This window comes from Tachypleus tridentatus, chromosome 1 (genome assembly GCF_004210375.1).
Source record: "Tachypleus tridentatus isolate NWPU-2018 chromosome 1, ASM421037v1, whole genome shotgun sequence".
In the NCBI taxonomy this organism is placed as follows: domain Eukaryota; kingdom Metazoa; phylum Arthropoda; class Merostomata; order Xiphosura; family Limulidae; genus Tachypleus; species Tachypleus tridentatus.
This window is the reverse complement of record NC_134825.1, coordinates 125947323-125968405: the sequence shown is the minus strand read 5'-3', so window position 1 is coordinate 125968405 and position 21083 is coordinate 125947323. Positions and strand designations below refer to the sequence as shown.

The 21083-nt window shown below is 34.9% G+C and overlaps 1 protein-coding gene across 7 annotated transcripts in view; it reads left to right on the top strand.

Annotated features, from left to right (window-relative positions):
• The window catches only part of LOC143222823 (protein retinal degeneration B-like), a 118582-nt gene that overhangs the window by 40826 nt on the left and 56673 nt on the right, over positions 1–21083 (top strand). For 6 of the 7 annotated variants that reach the window (XM_076449932.1, XM_076449915.1, XM_076449926.1 and 3 more), the window contains one exon: positions 10886–11454. In XM_076449932.1, coding sequence (XP_076306047.1) covers positions 11377–11454 — 78 coding nt within the window. In that variant the 5' untranslated portion in view covers positions 10886–11376. Of the gene's footprint in view, positions 1–10885; positions 11455–18460; positions 18965–21083 lie in introns of those variants that run through there. The other variant, XM_076449942.1, reaches the window with a different exon arrangement.

Genomic DNA, 21083 nt, shown 5'->3' with positions numbered 1-21083 from the left:
CGCTGCTGATAACGCGGACAGATGGAATTGCAAACTTCATGAATCATTTCATTTGGTATTTGGGTGCATTCTCTTTCAGTTACTCTCAGCTCATTGATTGTTGCATGTTTTGTGCTATAAACCTTATCTTTCACTTATCCCCATAAAAAAAAAAAGTCCAGGGGTGTGAGGTCTGGTGAACGTGATGGAAATTCAATGCTACGCCTTCGCCCAATCCATCTGCTCGGCAAATTTTCGTCAAGATAGGCCCTCACATTACGATGGTAATGGGACGGTGCTCCATCTTGCTGCAATGTGGAGATGAGGAGTTTTATTTCCAGCAAGTTCAGATAAACGAGACCAGTGATTGTGTTTTCGAAAACGAATGGTCTAATAAAGCCAAACGCTGATAATCCACACCACACTGTAACCCCTGGTAAGTTTACGTGGTGTTCAACCGTAACACGTGGGTTCTGAGATGCCCAGTAAGTGCAATTGTGGCTATTAACTGAGCCATTTAATTTAAATGTAGCCTTATCGCTCCAGACAATCTTGTTTGGAAACTGTGCATCCTCTGCATATTTTACTAGGTATCACTCACAAAATTCAACACTCTGGTCAGGATCATCTTTAATGGATGCGTGGGCTAATTCTGGAATAACACTTTTCCAATGAACGTGCTTCAACATGCGATGGACGCTCGATTTTGGGATTCCTGTCTCACGGGCTGTTTGCCGAACAGATTTTCTTGGAGATCGGTGGAGACTTTCCAACAGCTCTACTTCTCGTGAGGGACTCCAACTCTTAGGCTAATCTTTTTATTAACGAATAGTGGAATTGACCGTCACATTATAACTCCCTCACGGCTGAAAGGGCGAGCATGTTTGGTGCGACGGGGATTCGAACCCGCGACCCTCAGATTACGAGTCGAACGTCTTAACCCACCTGGCCATGCCGGGCCTTCAGCTACGTTCTCGCACTTCCAGTAACACTTTAACATAAATTTCCTTTTCTCAAAGCTTAGTCTTGCTTCTGCTATTACTTTGAATCAGTTGCACCTGTAAAAAAGGAAAGTTTGAGTGAGTGAGTTATAATCAGTCAAAGTGTGTATACATGTTTTTGGGACACACTGTATATTTAATTAAATGTCCTAAAATGGACCAGCAAAACCATTATTTTAATTAGACAAATATTTTAACCTAGTGTATTACGTATGTCTCTTTTTGTACATATAATTAAATCTAGGCTACAATGTTGGTGAGGTAATCACATATTGAGATACCCTACCTAAAGTTTCATTTTTATTGCGCAAGATAGTATAAGCGATTGTATTTTTTTATGATTTAGTACACATTTAACATACAGTAGTATAATTTCGCCTCTGTATTTAATTTGAATAACTCAGCTGGTATAATAATGTGTCAGCTATGTTTATTGTTATGCGCAGTGTTGACTACGTCTTTCGCCGAACATTAGGGCTCATCAGGTCGGCTTCAGATAAAAAGTCGAGATGCTATTTAAATCATCAGCTACTTGAATAACTGATGTTTCGCTGTTGAATAGATTAAGCTGATGAATTTTACGAAATATATTTATGTCATTGCACATGTTTTTTGTTTTTTTAAATTCGCACAAAGCTACTCGAGGGCTATCTGTGCTAGCCGTCCCTAATTTAGCAGTGTAAGACTAGAGGGAAAGCAGCTAGTTATCACCACCCACCGCCAACTCTTGGGCTACTCTTTTACCAACGAATAGTGGGATTGACGGACACATTATAACGCCCACACGGCTGAAAGGGCGAGCATGTTTGACGCGACGGGGATGCGAACGCGCGACCCTCAGATTACGAGTCGCACGCCTTAACACGCTTGGCCATGCCGGGCCTGTCATTGCACATGAGGAAGTAGGATTTTAATGTTGGGACCAATAGGGAGCGGGGTAGTAAACTATTGTGCCGCCATCAGCGTTTTACTTTATTATTATTCCACCAGAATATACGACACTTCGCCCACTTGCTACCAAAAAAGCTAGTAACCTATAAAGTGGTTATACTTAAGACAGACGCATATAGATAGGTAAATAAGTTATTATTTATACATACACTGCTGGCCAAAATATTAAGGCCAATGAACGTAAAGAAAAGATATGCATTTTGCGTTGTTGGACTCAACCACTTATTTGAGTAGAGCTTCGAAAGATGAAAATAATAAAAGGGAAAATAAAATAAATTTTTTTTGGCATTTAATAGGGAAAATGTGAACACTATGAAATTAGCCTAAATACTAGCTGGTCAAAAGTTTAAGACCATACCAAAAAGAAGTCCTAAACAGGGTAGGAAATGCCCAGCAAGAGGTCTCGGTAGTGAATTGCACGGCCGTCCTTGCGAATAACTGCAAACATTCGCTTTGACATGGTCGATATAAGCGTTTGCAGAAGGCTGGCTGGAATGTTATTCCAAGTGGTGAAGATGGCTTCACAAAGATCATGTACTGTTTGGAATTGACGTTCATTTCTATAGACTTCCCTTGCCATCCACCCCCAAACATTTTCAATTGGGTTCAGTTCGGGCGAACATGCTGGATGGTCCAAAAGAATCACATTATCGCCATGAAAAAGTCCTTTGTTCTGCGGGCATTGTGGATTGCAGCATTGTCTTGCTAAAAGATCCAGTCATTTCCTTACAATTGAAGGCCTTCAGTCAATAAGGATGCTCTCTCCGACATGCCAATGTAACCAGCTACTGTTTGACGCCCCTGTATAACCTGAAGCTCCATTGTTCCATGGAAGGAGAAAGCAACCCAGATTATGATGGAACTTTCTCCACTGTGTCGTGTACAAAATGTCTCCAGTGGGATATCTTTAGCGTGCTAGTAACGATGGAAGCCATCTGGACCACCCAGGTTAATTTTTTTCTCATCAGGGAACACAACCTTCGTCCACTTTTCTACGTACCATGTTTGGTGCTTCTCAGCAAAGTTTAACCGAGCTGATTCGGGTTGTGGAAGGAGGCGTGGCCTTTGAAGACGTTTACGGTTTTTAATGCCTTTCTCTCGTAGATGCCGTCTTATTGTCCTTGAGCTGCATTATGCGTCCGTAAGGGCCTTAATCTGGTTCGACGAACGGTTGGTGTCTTGTCGGAGAATCCGTCGAATCCTCCTGCTCAACGCCGGCGAAATTTTCTTGGGCACCGACCACTTGAAATTTTCGTTCCATATATCTCAGGGTCTTTTAAGATATTTACAACAGCAGTTTCACTACGCCCAATCTCACCAGAGATGGCACGTTGAGAGAGACCTTGCTTTTGCAGCTCGACAATTCTGTCACGTTCTAACTCTGTCAACTTTTTAGCCTTTGTCATGTTTTTACTCAATGTTAACAACGCTAATGCTTGAACACAAATGACTAAACTTCGTTACGTGTTTACCGATTAACGCTTCGTTTCAGTATGGTCTTAAACTTTTGACTAGCTAGTATTTAGGCTAATTTCATAGTGTTCACATTTTTCCTATTAAATGCTAAAAAGGTTTTTTTTTTTCCCCTTTTCTTGTTTTCATCTTTCGAAGCTCTACTCAAATAAGTGGTTGAGTCTAACAACGCAAAATGCATATTTTTCTTTTATGTTCATTGGCTTTAAGATTTTGACCAGCAGTGTTTGTATGTATAGAAAATTAATAGTTAAACAGTAAAGCAAAATAAAACCAAAGGAAAGAACTGCGTTTAAAACAGTAAATCCAAACTTCTAATAAATAACATTTTAATGAACAAAACTATCCCAAACATACAATTAAATCTAAAATGCTGCATAAATTAAAGAGATATCTAAGGCACAAGCTGTAATGTGGGATATAAAATATGCACTGGGTTTTGGAGGTAACTTCAGAAAGTAGGACCCACATTGCGGTGAGGATACACTGTTTACCAGTTTTAACCTAGCGCAGATAATAGTCGAGTAGTTTTGCGCGAAATTTAAAACAAACCAGTTTTAACCTCAATACGCCAGTGTCACATAAATAAATCTGTAAAAAAAAAAAAAATCAAATACAATTGTTAGATGAAATACAGTTTAGTTTGATAAATTTGAATTCAACACAAAGCTACACAATGGACCATTTGTGCTCTGCCTACCAGGAGTATCGAAAATCGGTTTCTAACGGTGTGAGTCCGCAGATATATCACTGTGCCACCAAGGGTTTACTAGTTAAGAGAGCGAGATGTGGGTACTTAAGACCATTACGTTCCACATTTAAAGTATGAAGATTGGTAGTTACAATGAACATAACGGGTGACGGGTAAGGAGTTATACTAGTTACTTTAGATAATTGGTTGAGCTTTTATAACGCTATAGTAGTATAATTTGTCCATTTTACTTGTAATTAAGTTAAATTAGTGCGTTGGTTTTAATTTTTGGAGAACTGTTTACAGGCAGTGCAGGGTGATATTGATGTGAACTGTTTACAGGCAGTGCAGGGTGATATTGATGTGAACTGTTTACAGGCAGTGCAGGGTGATATTGATGTGAACTGTTTACAGGCAGTGCAGGGTGATATTGATGTGAACTGTTTACAGGCAGTGCAGGGTGATATTGATGTGAACTGTTTACAGGCAGTGCAGGGTGATATTGATGTGAACTGTTTACAGGCAGTGCAGGGTGATATTGATGTGAACTGTTTACAGGCAGTGCAGGGTGATATTGATGTGAACTGTTTACAGGCAGTGCAGGGTGATATTGATGTGAACTGTTTACAGGCAGTGCAGGGTGATATTGATGTGAACTGTTTACAGGCAGTGCAGGGTGATATTGATGTGAGCTGTTTACAGGCAGTGCAGGGTGATATTGATGTGAACTGTTTACAGGCAGTGCAGGGTGATATTGATGTGAGCTGTTTACAGGCAGTGCAGGGTGATATTGATGTGAACTGTTTACAGGCAGTGCAGGGTGATATTGATGTGAACTGTTTACAGGCAGTGCAGGGTGATATTGATGTGAGCTTGAGCACCCACATCTCATTCTCCTAACTTGTATTTTTTGTGATGTATTTAATTTTGTTATGAATTTCTTCATGCGAGATTGGCGAACGGAGGTTAGGACTGGTAGATAGTATATTCCCAGTGCAATGTGGTTCCTACTTCTGCAGCCACCTCCAAAATCTAAGGAACATCGTATATTCCACATTATAGCCTGCACCCTGGGGGTTCTTTTAATTTATGTAGCGTTTTTAATTTCATTTTTATTGTTTGAATTTCTTTTGCTCATTAATACGTACATACATATATGTTTGTCATACTGAATGTTTCAGTTATATATACGTAAATGTAGATTTAGAGAACTATTTTTGATTACATTTTGTATTAATAAGCTATTTGAAATGTTTTCCTTACACTCAAAATTAACTTGTGTGAGATTACATTTTTAAAGTAACCTACAAGGAACATAAATCCTGTATAACTCATTTCTGGTACTCAATCAACTGATATTTCATGATAAAAATTGATAAAGTAAGCTTTGCGAGAAAAAGATAGTTTGTGGAATATTTTGTAATGTAAAACCTAACATTATTGTACAGTGCTTTGCAAAAGTATTCACCTCATGCAAAGTTTTCACATTTTATTACCGTCTGAGCTTTCAATGATAATACTTTCAAACGGGACTTTATCTTTGGGATACGCACAATGTACTTCAAACTGAGAAATTAAAAAAACACGCTGATATTACTTAAATTTTCTATATTTTCAAAGAAAATTGGAATATCATCATTTACATTAGTATTCAACCCCTATGCTACGGCAACTTTAAATCAGTTTAGGAGCAAAACATTAGTTGAAAGGTCACCAAATTAATGTAATGACCTCTATCTGTGTGTAGTAAAAATTGCTTAACTTCAAAATAAATTAATCTGTTCAAGCCACAACTCGCATAGTGATGTGACAAACCAACCATGAAGACTAAGGAACATTCCAAAATAGTCAGGAGTAAAGTGATAGAAAACCACAGATGAGGTGAAAGTTTAAAAGAGAATTTCAAAGTCTGATTATCCCTTTGAGTACAGTGAAGTCCATCATTAAGAAATGGAATATGTTTCTTACTGACCAGTCACTATCTAGATCAGGCCGCAATTCCAAGCTAGGCAAGCAGAAAATTCGTTATGGATGCTACTGTGAAGTCAACAGTGACTTTGAAAGATTTTAAAAATTCACATTTGAGATGGGAGTCAGTTTTCATACAATACCCTGGTACTTACAAAAAGCTAGCCTGTATAGGCGAGTGACAAGCACTCATTGCTGAAAAAATCATCTTATATTTTTTACGGAGTTTGTGACAAAGCATGTAAATGATACTACAAACATGTGGCAGAAGTGTTTGTGGTCAGACGAGAGAGACAAAATTGAGCTTTTTGGTCTAAATTCAAAGTGTTACGTCTGGTACTCGCCTAACACAGCACATAATCCAGTTAACACCATCCAAACTGTCAAACATGTTGGTGGCAACATCATGTTATGGGGATGCTTTCATCAGCAAAATCTAGGAAACTTGTCAGTATTGAGGAAAATATAGACGGTGCTAGAAGAAAACCTGCTTGACACAACCAAAAATCTAAAACTGGATCTAAAATTCACATTTCAACAAGACAATGAGGGTCTAAAGCACAAAACCAAAGCAACACTAGAGTGGTTTCAAAAGAAGAAAGTAAATGTCCTGGTCAGTCTCGGCTTGAATCCAACAGAAAGTTTATCGCGAGATTCGAAGAGTGAAGTCTGTCAACAATTCCCAACAGACTTGTCAGAATTAAAGCAATTTTGCTAGTAAGAATGGACAGAATTACATCATTTTTTTGTGCATAGCTGCTAGACACCCATCCAAAGAGACTCGCAGCAGTAATTGCTGCTAAAGGTGCTTCCACCAAGTACTAAATCAGTGGGCTGAATTACTTATGCAATCAGTAAATTTCAATTTATATATTTTCTTTGCAGATTTTGCTGACGTTCAACCTCTTTCACACATACAGTGTTACGATTGATCATTAGAATTTTGAAGTTCATTAAAAATTGTTTACAGTATTTGTATTTTTTTAAATGTTACATTCTTGGTAGGAGTGAACATTTCTGCAAGACACTATACTTATTTAATATAATTAAGGAGTACGTAAAAAAGGAATAAATATGACAGTCAGAAGTCAGTTTGCCAAATTCTTCTATAGATAGATGGTTCAAAAGAAAATGGAATTTTATATAATTATCTAGTACAATTGTTACACCCATGTTTTCATTATTCATATGCTCGTGAAAAGAGTTATTTTATATTATTTGTTATTTTACATATGTATACAAGTTATTAAGCTCTGTATATCGTGTACGAAACATTTTACGCTAACCAAAAGTAATAACCTTTTGTTAAACAAGAAATTAACACTGTATCATAATAAATTGGCAAGCAATCAGCGCTACCGTATCATAATGATCTCACACTGGTGTTTTAGGTTTAAACGGATTTCTTTAAAAATTAAAAACATTTTAAGTTAGATATAGGCCCTGCTGAGGGTCGCGTGTTTTAATTCCGGTCCCACCAAACATGCTCGCCCTTTCGGCCGTGGGGACGTTAAAATGTGATGTTCAATCCCACTATTTGTTAGTAAAAGAGTAACCTAAGCGTTGGAGGTGGGTGGTGAAAACTAGCTGCCTTCCGTCTAGTATTTCACTTCTAATTTAGGAACGGTTGGCGCAGATAGCCCTCGTGTATTTTTACACGAAATTAATAAAAACGAACTAGAACTTAACTCGTTGCTCAAATATGAGGGCAATATAACTTTAGTTTTACGATCTAGCTCATCACACATTCAATCTCTACAATTCTTTGTGACTTTCGAGAAGCTACCGATAAAAATAATTCAACTTCCTCAAAAATCAACAACAACAAAACACCACTGTAGGTAGAAGTATCACTTATCCTGCGTCTTGAACGTCACGCAGTGATACTAATATGCAGAGGTGTGACGACAGTTGATTGAAGTTGTACAACCATAATTCAAACCAGAAGGGAGTGTTATTCTTAGCGTAGTCTAGGAGTATTTGCTCATCAGATTAAGATATCGTGTGACTATATTCTGCTTTTGTACGTAATGATAGCTAAAGCTCAAGTAGTTTGACGAATTAAATCAATTTTTTTATATCTGATATGATTTTTAGACGTTTTGTGTCAAGCATGTTGTACATACTTGTTTTTCTTTTTATTGTTATTAAAGCCTGCACCAACACGTGACTTAAGGTTTAATTTACACGTTTGTAAGTTTGTTTATATTAGCAGTGTATTTTAAAGATTACAAACCTACGCTTCTTATAATTCAAACAATTTTATTTGTACACTTTGTTCATACGATTTCATATATACCAGCGTCAATCTTCAACTCTATAATGTAAACTAAAAGGTTGTTGCTCGCCCGCACTGTTGATCAAATACTCGTTTCTTTAGTTGATTAGTTGTTATCTTGTTCAAACTGATTTTAATAACATTCATAACACATTTTCGTTATGTTTGTACGTTATATAAGTATGACAGAACATGCTTTTTCGTTTAAACTTACCTTGAATATATTACAATGTTCTTGATATAATTGCGTAGGAAAAAAATAAAATTACTGATTTATGCACTTGATGTTTAATTTATATATTTATAGTTGGACTGGTTGTAACGTATTAATTAGCGTTTCAGACTCTGAATCCATAATTTATGTATTTGTAGTTTGATATATTTTTTAGCTGGGCCGATTATAACGTCGTGATTAACGTTTTGGACTGTGAATCTGGGTGTTCTTTAGCTCCGTTCCTGTTGCCACAAAATCACACTCCGCATTTTGGGGACGCGGGTGTGTTATGAGAGTAATGGTTAAATCATATTAGTCAACTAAAGTAGCTAAGATTAGACAGTAGGTTTTGTTGACTAGATGGCCTTCGGTTTATCAGTTCAAAATTAGGGACGAGTAGTGCAAGTAACCCTCGTGTAGTTTTGCGCACAATCCAAAACGTAACCAAATCTTAGAGTAACAGACATGAGAAATTATACAAACAAACGTGAACACGTGTGTGTATGTGTATCTGTTCTTTATTTGTTTGCACATTTCTTGACCAATTAACACCAGATTTGACACAGTGATACAGAATTACATGAGATCTGTCAGGACAGGGTTGACCACCACCCCATCTATTTTCATATTGATAGAATTCTTTAAAATCGTATGCATTTCTTTTCAATATTTATACTTTAGTGCATTTTTTGCTCTTTTAATGTTCATTGTGTTAAAAAATATGTAATCACAATATTTTATCCTTTGCTACTGACGTGTTTATATTTCACCAATCCAGTAAGTGTAAAATAAATCCCCTCATTTATTTCGATTATTTTCTTCTCATCAGAACTTGAGCAACCATTTCTTTTTATTTATGGTTTAATGCACAGTCTTATATTTTTTATATCGATTTAAGTTAAAGTTTAAGGTTTAAAAGGTTTTTATTGAGTTTGTGGTTAAGTTTTCTGGTCTTGGAAACCAAAACCTGATACATAAAACATTAGATACACTAAATTCAATAATCATTGCTGGTAATAAAAGAACTCTTCTATAAAAGGTTTACTTTGTTTATCAAGTGACATGTTGATCTTGTACGAGTTTTTATTTGTTTGTAGTCAAGCCTGAAGCTATATAATGGGTTATCTGTGCTCTGCCCATTGCGATTGTTAAAATCCGATCTTAACTTATCAAAATATACGTATCCTTGATATTAATAGTTTTTTACCCTCGTCGGGTCAACTGTACTTTATTGGACCTGCAATGTAGAAATCCAAGGTTCGATTTCTCGCGAAGAATAGAGTACAGATAGTCCATTGTGTAGCTTTGCACTAAAAGTAATAATAACAGCTATAACAGTTCGTTTTCTGCAAGGCATAACACTTTGTGTGTTGTTTAAGATATATGTCAGCTATCCGTAAATTCATATTTATAAGTTACTTCGAAAATGTCATATTTGTATTCAAACCTATGGTCCATGATACTTAGGTATTTTATTTTTGAATTGTAGGGATGGAAAAATATTTAGAAGATGTGTACTTGTGCTCAGTGAAACGAGTAAATGTATTTTAAAACCTGTTAAAGTCGTTAGTGTGCTGGACTACATATAGATCTGTGGGTTCAGCGTTCGCGTCCCATTATCACCGAAATTAACAATAAAAATGAATCGCGCTTTTGGACTGAATGCGTTATTAGGATGACAGTCAAATCCTATTGTTTTGGTCAGAGTTGGCGGTAGTCACTACTGGCTGGTTGTCTTCCTTCTAGTCTAAAATTGCGACGAATATCTCAAACAGGTTAAGTGTATAACACTTCTTACTATCTGTTTCACTTAAAATTTTACTTATATACTCTTTCACTGAACACTTTAGAAGGCAATATGATCCCCACCCCCGAAGTGGCTCAGCAGCAATCTCAACTTACACTGCTAAAATTCAGGTTTTGTTACTCGTGATGGGTATAATATAATGGGATCATTGTTTAGCTTGATACCTTAATAATGAAAACAAAGCAATATATTCATAATTTTTCTCTTCATAAATATACAGTACACGGTTCAAATATAGAGATTACAGTTGGTGATTACCACATTTTTCTAGACTTTGCATACCATAATAAAAACGTGTATTAAAGACTAGAGAAGAAGGATTTTATCAAGAATTAATTGGTATTGTATGGAATTTTAGAAAGTAAATTTTAACCTTTTTGCGATTTCTGTCTAATTTGTGATATAAAATTGCATGTACTCTTTTGTTGTTATTTTATTACAATCTGCAAAATTCATAAAGACCAAAATTAAGTCGTATTAACTGATATTGCGTTTTAAATTTTATTATTTTCTGGTTTTTCAGGTCAAGAATTCACTTTGAGAAGAATTTCGTCATTCCTTCTCAGGACTGTGACTAGGCTTACGACAACTGTTTGACTGTGGAAAATATTATCATCCGAAACTTGAAACATGCAGATAGATGACTGCTGTAGCGAGATTCCTTGAGTGCATCGATATGGAAATCATATAATCCATTAAAATCGTGATAGTTTGAGTTATTAATTTTTTTTTAGTTAATAAAAGCTAGCCAAAGAAAACATAATCAAAGGCCAGTTTCGTTTTTGTGGGTTTTCTGTATCTTATCTTTTTCGTTTTATAAAAAAACATGGACAATTGCCCATAAGGCTGTCAACTCTCAAAATGCGGGAAACTGATCTACAGTTATGGCTGTCTTCGCGCACACAGCTGTGAAAAAAAAAGAAGAGAGAGAGTCAAGACTTAACGTCAGGTAAGATTGACTCGCATCAAATTTGGATTTGATCTTTTGGCATACGTCGACATAAATCTGCAGCCATGTTAGTGAAGGAATATCGGATCCCACTGCCCCTCACGGTCAGTGAGTATCGTGTGGCCCAGCTGTATATGATTGCAGTAAGTATTGACTTGTTTTAAACTTACCTAATATAACAAATGTACATTTTTATAGTGTTCCAGAAATAATCAAACTCTAAGTATGTCAAGGCAAATACTTGTTAAGTAAAAAAATATTACTAGTCGTTAACTGGATAGTTTTAACATGACACATTAATTCTTCATCTCACGGAACTGAGAGCCATTTATTTTGCGTTTCAAGTGCTCCTGAATAGCTTAAACATCTCAACACTAAAGCTAATAAGTAAAGATTGTTTTCTTAAACGTGAATGAAAACATTTGTACAAACACTTTCCATATTGTAATGATTTCATGCCATCAACACTCATTCAAACAGATCATTAGAGATCAATTTCACAAGTTTCTCACTCAGCAGATAGCCCGATGTGGCTTTGCTATAAGAAAACACACACACACACACACGTTCAGTTTGGATTAAAGTGTTTTTTGTTTATACTCTTCATTTAGCGAAAATTGTCATAAATTACATTTTAGAAAAAAACTGTAATAAAATTTACATTTCTTCGGAAATGTGTGGTCTGAAAGTTTCCATTATCCACAGATAAAATTGTGATAAAAATACGAATAGTTATTTAGATCTTAAATGCCTACAGTCTGAAAGATATAATGATTTTCGAATAAATCGTTTAAGTTGCCCTATATTGCGCTAGAAAAATATGATAGATTAACTTGATAATTTATTTTTGGGCAAATTTTGCTACTATATTAAGAGAGAAAAACGATATGTTTTGGCACAGTGAAAAAAAAATCTCTAAGCTATTTCAATCAGCTAGTTTCAGTATCACGGTTACCATCGTTAACGGTTTTATCTTTCATAGCGCAAAAAAATTCGTGCGTTTTGTTTTTTTCTCTCAGTGAAATGCTTCATTTGCCCCTCGTATCCTGAGTGTCAATATGTGGAGTTTTTTTTAATGCATGAAAAGGTAAACTATAAAGCTTGCTGTATGTGTGATATCTATACTTTATGTCAATTAAATATTTACTTTCCTTAAAAGTATGTGGTACTAAACTAAACGTCTCACATGTTATGAGGAAACGCACTGTTTCTATCCCGCACAAATTTTGTTGATATCGAAACTTAAAGCCATTTGAAATGATTCTTAAAATTAATGTTATCTAGATGTAACAACAAGTGGAAACGTTGTTGGTCTTACTACGAAATGTATATAGACAACGAGAACTAGTTGAAAATTTTATTGGAGTTACGAAATCGCTTCTTCCCTACAGAATAAACATTACAGTACAGATGAGCGATATGTGTTTGTATTCTCATGGATTGCGTTTTTGCACAGCGCATTAATATTTTTATATTACTTACATTGTAAATGTTTACATATATGCTGGTAATTTTGCATTTTCGATTATCATACATTCTTTGAGTTTAATAGATTCAATTTTTTGCTTGAAATATAAAAAAAGATATATGTCTCAAGAAGTCAACTGAAAGCTACTGCAAGAAAAGCAGTATAAATGAAGCATATAAAATGTTATTATATTCCCAAACTATATATTATGTTTTCTCTTTTCGGTTTCTCTAATATTCAAGTGGCATGTATTCTTAATTATCACCTTTTGCAGTTTATCAGTATATCAGCAAGGGATATATGGAACTTCAGAATAGCCTTACATCTATTTGTGATAACCTTTTACTGTATGTTTTAGCGGAATATCACCAAGTTTCTCGGAATTAATAGTTCAAATTATTCCAGTATACACTTTGACTTTTTGTCTTGGTCATTTCATATGATATACTCCTTTTATAGCTTTAATGGACGTTTATCAGATTTTCTTCACTTTTACAACTTTCCCACTGCCCTAACCAATAAACATATCACAATTACTGACGAACTTTTCCTTTCTTTCGGATCTATATTTGGTTATCGTCTTGCAGACATGTTTTTTTATACTTACAATCTGAATTTAAGACACGCATGGCCGGATCATTATGACGCTCGACTCGTTGTCTGAGGATCGCGGTTTCGAATCTCCGTCCCACCAAACAAGGGAGCGATATAATAGTATGACCAATCCCACTATATATATTGCTAAATAAGTAGCCCAAGAGTGGGTGATGATGACTAGTTTCTTTCCCTATAGTCCTTCACTGTTAAATTAGGAATAGCTAGCATAGATAGCTCTTGTGTACCTTTGTGCGATGTTCAAACCACTGAGTTTGACAAGTCACGAGATAATTGAATATACAAGCTGTCACCGTAATTTATTACCAACCCCTATACAAAATACCACAGTTAATTAGATTGTTTTGTGTTTTTGTTAAAATTATTTATTCAAACAAAACTAACAATAAAAAATTGTTTGTTCTAATATGATACTTAAATATATTATACTATAGTAGTTGTTTACAAATGAAAAATTCAAAAAATCGTATTTCCTTTTTTATTGCGTTTGTTGATTTAACTTTTTATATAAAAATTTAAGTTTTTTTTTATTTCAAGAGCGTTGCTTGAATTATATAGAATACCAAGAATTTGCATAAATTTATCTAGACCTTTTTATTTTTATGTAGGTTGAGCGTAGTAAGCGTTATAAATATTCTCGAATCATTATAAATCACTAAGTTCTTTCTCTGTCTTTCAATTATCATATAGTGGTTACTGATAATAATATTTTCTTACCAAAGAGCCGATGTCTCAAGTACAATAAATCGTAAAGTGCTATATGAAGTAAGTTGATTCTGTTTATAAAGTTGTCTCAGCTAGACTTGTTTATACTTTTATCCCATCTAATAGTGATTTTTTTCTTATCCTGCCAAAAATTTCCTCTAATACATCTCAGAGAGCCAAAACATTTCCGGTCCACGTGGCAACCGTTAAGCACTTCCTGTATGTTACAATCTAACACATATGCGCATGCAAATAAGAAATAATTTAGATTGAAAAGAAAAAACGAAGAAATTCACCAAGTTTTCAATTTTATATCTAAGCGAAAGGATAAATCTGCTATTCGTTATAAAGAACACTACCACAAGGTTAAACTGTAAAAGTATCACCAGTTTGCTGTTTTACAATAGAAAGTTTATTCAATGTTGAGTTGAATTTAAATTGTGGTAAAGATGCTATTAAAAATCGGTTAATCATTATTACTCATTTTTGTGTTTTTCTGCCTTCCGTAAATAAATTGGAGTGTGGGTTGGTCCTGCAGGAGAGCTCTCATTTTAGAATTTAGCGACCACAAAATATTCCTCTTACTTAAAGTTGTGATTGTGTTATATGAGTGACAGTTAACACCTTTAGTGTAGGTGGTAGGGTGCTGTTAATTGATTGCTTTCGTTTTGGTCAGTACTTCAAAATTAGTAGTTTCGCCATAACTACACATATGCAAGTACATAAAGAATTGTTTTTTCAGAAGATCTATCGTGTAATTAAGTTATTTTCTATAATATGACTAGCTGCCTTCCCTCTAGTCTTACACTGCTAAATTAGGGATGGCTAGCACAGATAGCCCTCGAGCAGCTTTGTGCGAAATTCAAAAAACAAACGAACAAACAAAACTTATACGAAACATTTCTGCCCTTTCAGCCGTGGGTACATACGAGAACTTCCTCTGCTGTTTGTTAAAGAGTTAGCGGTGGGGATGTTAACTGGTTGTTTCTCCTCTAGGCTTCCTCTCAGAGATAGCCCAAGGTGGTTATTTTTAAATGAAAACACAGACACACCCTCTAGTCTTACACTGCTAAATTAGAGACGATTAGCGCAGATAGCCCTCGGGTAGCTTTGCGCGAAATTCAAAACAATTTAATAATGCTGAAGCTAATGCATAATGCACTAAATTATTATAATAAAAATTGGCATGAAAATGATTTATTGTGTGATTTCGACAGATACTACGTTCATGATGAACATAGTCCTAAGTACCTCTCTCTCCTACGAATATATATTTAAGAAATATAAATCAAGCTGACCACCATGCACTAGACGCTTAAAACTAGTATAATATTCAATTTTTTTTTGTATTATCATTTTTTCTTTTTCTTTTTCCGTTATATATATATAGATTAAAAAAAATAAATGAAAGTAATAATGGGAAAAAAAAGGGGCAACTCAAGACAATACATAGACATTGCCCTGAAAATGGCTGGAGTACTGTGGGTTACTCCGGCCCGAAACCACTACAACAACATAGTAGTAGCCGACATGAAAGTTAGGGACGGAGGAAGAGGTCTTGTGCATCTGACCCTCCTGGGTATCTAAATATTCAACACACCAAAATACCCACAAAGAAGAAGCGAAGCTAACATAATTGAATAGTCAACATTAAGCTAAAGCACCTTACATATTTTTCTCTCTTTTTATTATTTTGATTTTTTTCTGTTGAAAACTCGTTGACAATTGATATGCATATATCAATAAGAGCCATGCTCGTGAGACAAGACTGAGTTAACGCACGAGTTTCCTGTTCATGAGGGTAACACAAGGTTACGACATTCAACCCATTCTGTTTGGTAAAAGTGTTGTTTTAGTTTTCTATTTCAAATGTGCACGTCTTTTACTACTGAATGGTGCAATAAAATATAATACTGCAAATAATACCTTTTTCTCCCTATTTTTGAGTGTCTAATACGTCATAAATAAGTCATCATACATTTTCAGTGTACCTTCCCTCCTCTGATCTTTTGGTCCGACATGGCCGGGTGATTAAGGCACTTGACTCGTAATCCGAGGGGCGCAGGTTTGAATCCCTGTTACAGAAACATGCTCACCCTTTCAGCCATGGGACGTTATAATGTCACGGCCATTCTCACAATTCACTGGTAAAGAGTTGGCGGCGGGTGATAATGACTAGATGCTTTCCCTCCTGTCTTACACTGCTAAATTACGAACGGCTAGCGCAGATAGCTCTCGTGCAGCTTTGTGCGAAATTCAAAACCAAAATCAAAACAATCCTCTGATCTTACTTTCTTTTTATATCAAAAAACTTAAGACTACATATCAAATAAAATTTAATAAGGCCTGAGGAAATCTTAAAAGTGCTTCAGTGACACTGTGGTATGTCTTCGAACTTGTACTGCTAGAAAAAACGACTTTCGATATTCGTGGTGGGTAGAGCACAAATAATCCTTTTTGTAGTTTTGTGCTTAATAACAAAGTCTTAGAAGAACAGTTAGCACATGACAATTGTGTCAGTTCGAAATTTAGCAGTTATCAAAGTTTCCTTAATTTTATTGAGGTAAAATCCAGTTTTTGTATAGTTTCGTGCTCTAAACGTTTGCGAGATCAGCTAGTTTATGTGTATGTGTAAGTGTTCTACGCAAATAGATTTTAAAGAACTTCGGTTTTGAGAATTTTTTCTTGCATAAACACTGGTGGCTGATAAACAGAATTTATTGTTGCGACAGAAGTGTTAGGAAATGACAATACTAACTTGTTCTTGCATGTTTAATCCAATGGGCTTTTAGAAGTCGTTTCAGTCGCCCTAAAAAAAACCTGCACTTTGTCTCATATTTGCACTCGCCGTCTGATAAGCCTATTTTTAAATATTCTTTCGATGCTTTATCAAGTCTTTTGGACTCATTTTCGACGAGTCAGCAACACAGAATATAAAAACTGAACAACGACCTGTGGTACTGTAATTAACGAAACCTGAGCCAAGTTGAGAAAATCCACTTCATTAAAAAATATCAATAACAGTTGAAATTATATTATTTTTTAAAATAACAATTCTTTGATATTTTGTTTATTAGAATTATAAATTTCAAGGTTGAACGACCGGATTTAACTAGTTCATACGAAAATGTGTGCACGGACTCGATTCCTCGGACAGACCTCGTATTGGAGAAAAAATGCTCACCATAGTTTCGAATGTACTATGTGTATCTAAACAAAATACGGCAAACCTTTAGTAAAGTGTGTTTCGAAGGTATTTATACTGTAAATTGACGGTCTGGTTCAGGCTCTTGACAAGATAATGTTCATTTGAAGAATACTACTACTTTTGCCATTGTATAATTTCATATCAAATTTCCATAGCCTGTAGAACTTCCGAAATGATTGTCCATAATTTTTTAAGCATCTATATATATTGTATTTTCTCCTTAAATTAATGTTTTGATGCCACATGTTTCCATATCATTATGATTATTCTATCCGGTATTTACTCCCCTCTATTGCGGCTTGTTACTAAAATCACCAATGTAGGGCTAAAGTGAACAATTGATAATCCTGACATCAAATACATAACACTGATTAATGGTACTGTAAAAGGTTGTGGAATCGTTATTCGACTCCTACCTGTACTCCTGAGGTGAATAAATCGTCGAAATCAAACTGATCGGATACATGTGATATGCAATTCAGAAATGAAGTAACCAGACTACTATTTCATTCTACGCGCGCGGTTAAACATAAACTTAACATTTTAAAGGTTTCAAAGTTTAGAGGATTTTTTTTGCGTCCAAAAGTATCTACCGTTTATGGGTGACTAAAAAAAATATTATTATATATATTTTTTTACCTTTAGGTGTTCGTTCATTTCCTGTTTACCTTACAGATATACCAGATCAAAACATGGTGCAGTAGTTTAACTTTTTTACTGCATTGATTCAGTTTTGGAAGCAAGAATTTGCCGTTGTACATTTTACATTATTGGAGCTATACAGCGCTTAAGTGATTTTGGAAGTCTTGAATAAAATTATTTTAAAAAATCGAAAATTCGAAATTATGTTTCATAAAGGAAAGATGTACATAATAAATTAGAAAATGATTAAATGTAAAAAACAGAGTTACAACCGTAAGTCTGTTTTTATAGGTACGTCAGGAAAACAAAAAAAGAAAAGTATGCCATTGTACCTTTGCTATAATTGTACAATTAATTAGTATTATTTACTTTCTTTTCATCTAAACATTAACCAAATGGTTAGAACTCTTGACTTGCAATCTGTGGGTCGCGGGACGAATATACTCTGCCTTTCAGTCGTGAAAGCTTTATTATGCCACGATCTATCTCTTTTTTTGTTAGTAAAGAGCAACCTAAGAGTTGATGGTGAGTTATGCAGGTCAGTTTCATTCCATGTGGTCGGCAGTTCAAAATTAGTAAATAGCTTTTCTTTAACCTTTCTGTGAAAAACAAAGAAAAAACAAAAAGTAAAATATTAGTGCACAACAAAATACTATTAAAATGATAAAGAAGACATAATTAAATCTTAGAGAGATGAAGCGGCAAACAGAGTTGTAGAACGACGAAACTTGTTAAACTTGGTTCATCTACAAAGGATTTAATCGTCATACACCTTAGTGGGCACACCAGGAATTCGTGTAATACGTATATTTCCCTATTACTTTCCCCTTTTAAGATCTAGCTAGCTGCTAAAAAGGTCAGAGCTAATATACCAGAAACCAGTACTTATCATGTGGGGGAGGAGTTTACCCCTATGTCTAATTCATTGTATGCTTAATTTGGTTCAGTCGTTTCCCTCTTGAAAGCAGAGTTAAGGTAGTTGGCAACATGCCATGAAGACTGATCAACTGTGAAGGTAATTACAGTATTCTAGTTTCATACTGAGATGACTTTAGTTAAGAGTAAATATAAAAAAGTTATCAAAATCTTCTTCATCTTCTTGGTGAAAGTAGGGTCAATGATGTAATCTGACAGAAGAAAAAGGAAAAAGTATAGTTTTGAAGTTATGTTCGATAATAAGATAATAACGTATTGTGGTTATGATGATACTCCTTATAAAGATTTTTTGTAATTAAATGTAAAATATCTCATCAGTATTATGAAAATATTTTGAAGAGTACGTTGACAGCAAGTTTATTACTATTGTTATCATATGTACAATGGTACTTATAATAGGAATGGGCCAGATGTGCAATACAAATTAAAATCTCAAACACACTGCAAACAAAACAAAATTTTATGAGCACTTTACAAACTATTGAGTAATAAACAAATCATCTGCAAAGTAACAAGCCACCAAAGTATTTGAGAAAGTTGGTAAAAATTAAAATTTCACAAAACTACGAATGTGTCAATTTGACTTTCTGACTGACTGATGTTGTTAGAAGGCATGGCTTTCTCCTGTCTTTACTTTATGCAAATCTAAATGGACATGATTGAATTAGGCTACCTTGGCTAAAAGCGTTTTTTTTAGTTTTGCTTATAATAATAGTAATAACAATAACCATTTTGCAACACTACTAACGAGCTACCAGTATATTAATAACCATATTATATGATTGGGAGAATACTCTATGGATTGTCAAAGTAACAGTTCATACTCGTATCTCGTGCTGGTGCACAGTTGCTTATACTTACCTGATACGTGATCAGTTAAAGTTGTATCAGCTAGATAACAAACGTGGACTATGTAGATTCACTACATCTAGGTTCTAACTGTTGTGTAACCTCTGAAAGCAAAGTTTTCAGTTCGATACATCTGATTCGAGAGTTTTGTGTTGGAAAAAACAATTCTATCTAGCAGTTGGTGCCTAAGACGTGAGCCTCTTACGTGAGGATGAATGTTACCACTACTGAAGACTGATATGACTTTGCTTAAGGAATGAAAACAAAAACAATAAGTTGTTTTGTTCACCTTTGTGTTAATTTCCAACTAAGTGTGACCCAATGACATCTAAAGTTGCACTAGAAACAGTGAGATTTTTAAAATATGCTTTTCAAGGAAAAAAAAGAGTAATGAAGAAAATATTATGTTGGTAACTTTGAAAAGTCTTTGCACAGCAGAATAGAGATAAGGTTAGAAAAAGTAGCATTGAATATGTGAAATGTGCCTTGCCCATTAATCCAGCTGAAGAAGAGGGTGTCACCTCGGCTAGAAAAGACTATAGCAAAGATATCAGCACGATCTAGGAAATGTCGAGAGATAGCCCTAATGAAAGCTACAAGAAGGATAAGCCTAGAGTCCAGTAATTCTCAAGACTTATTACCAGAAAAGTTGAGACAAGCATAATACTTTTAAAAATAAATTGGACTAGGAATTGGAACATAAAGTAAGGAAACAAGGTTTGAAAATTGGCAGGATAATATTACAACACTTTGTGTTTTTTGACATGTTCAAGCTCAAAATTCCACCAATTCCTGCTTTTGCTTTCTGTAACTTAGTAATTGTTCAAACTAAATAGGCCTGGCATGGTCAGGTGGTTAAGGTACTCTACTTGTTACCCGAGGGTTGCAGGTTTGAAACCCCGTCACACCAAAATACTCGCCCTTTCAGCTATGGGGGTGTTACAATATGATAGTAAATCCCACTATTCGTTGGTAAAAGTGTAACCCAATAGATGGTTTTTTTTTAATATACTTGGTATTTACTGGAATGTTGTGTTTTGCTATAAGTTTTTCCAAATATTGGTTATTTTTCTGCTGATGTTGGAAACATATGGTATGCAGGATTGTAAGGTTTTGTCGTTTGTTGTATCTTGGAATTTATTATTGTTAGTTTGTTGTTTGTCTAGGTGTGTGGGTACACTTTTTCCCACAGTCTTATGAGGAAATTTGTTGATGTTGATGAAGTGTTTTATTTTGTTGATTTCTTCATTAATTTTATCAGGTGAGCATAGTTTTGTGGATGTGTTTATTTTGTTTCTTGAGATGTTGAATTGTTATATTGTTTCATGTGAATGTATAACCCAGTGCGG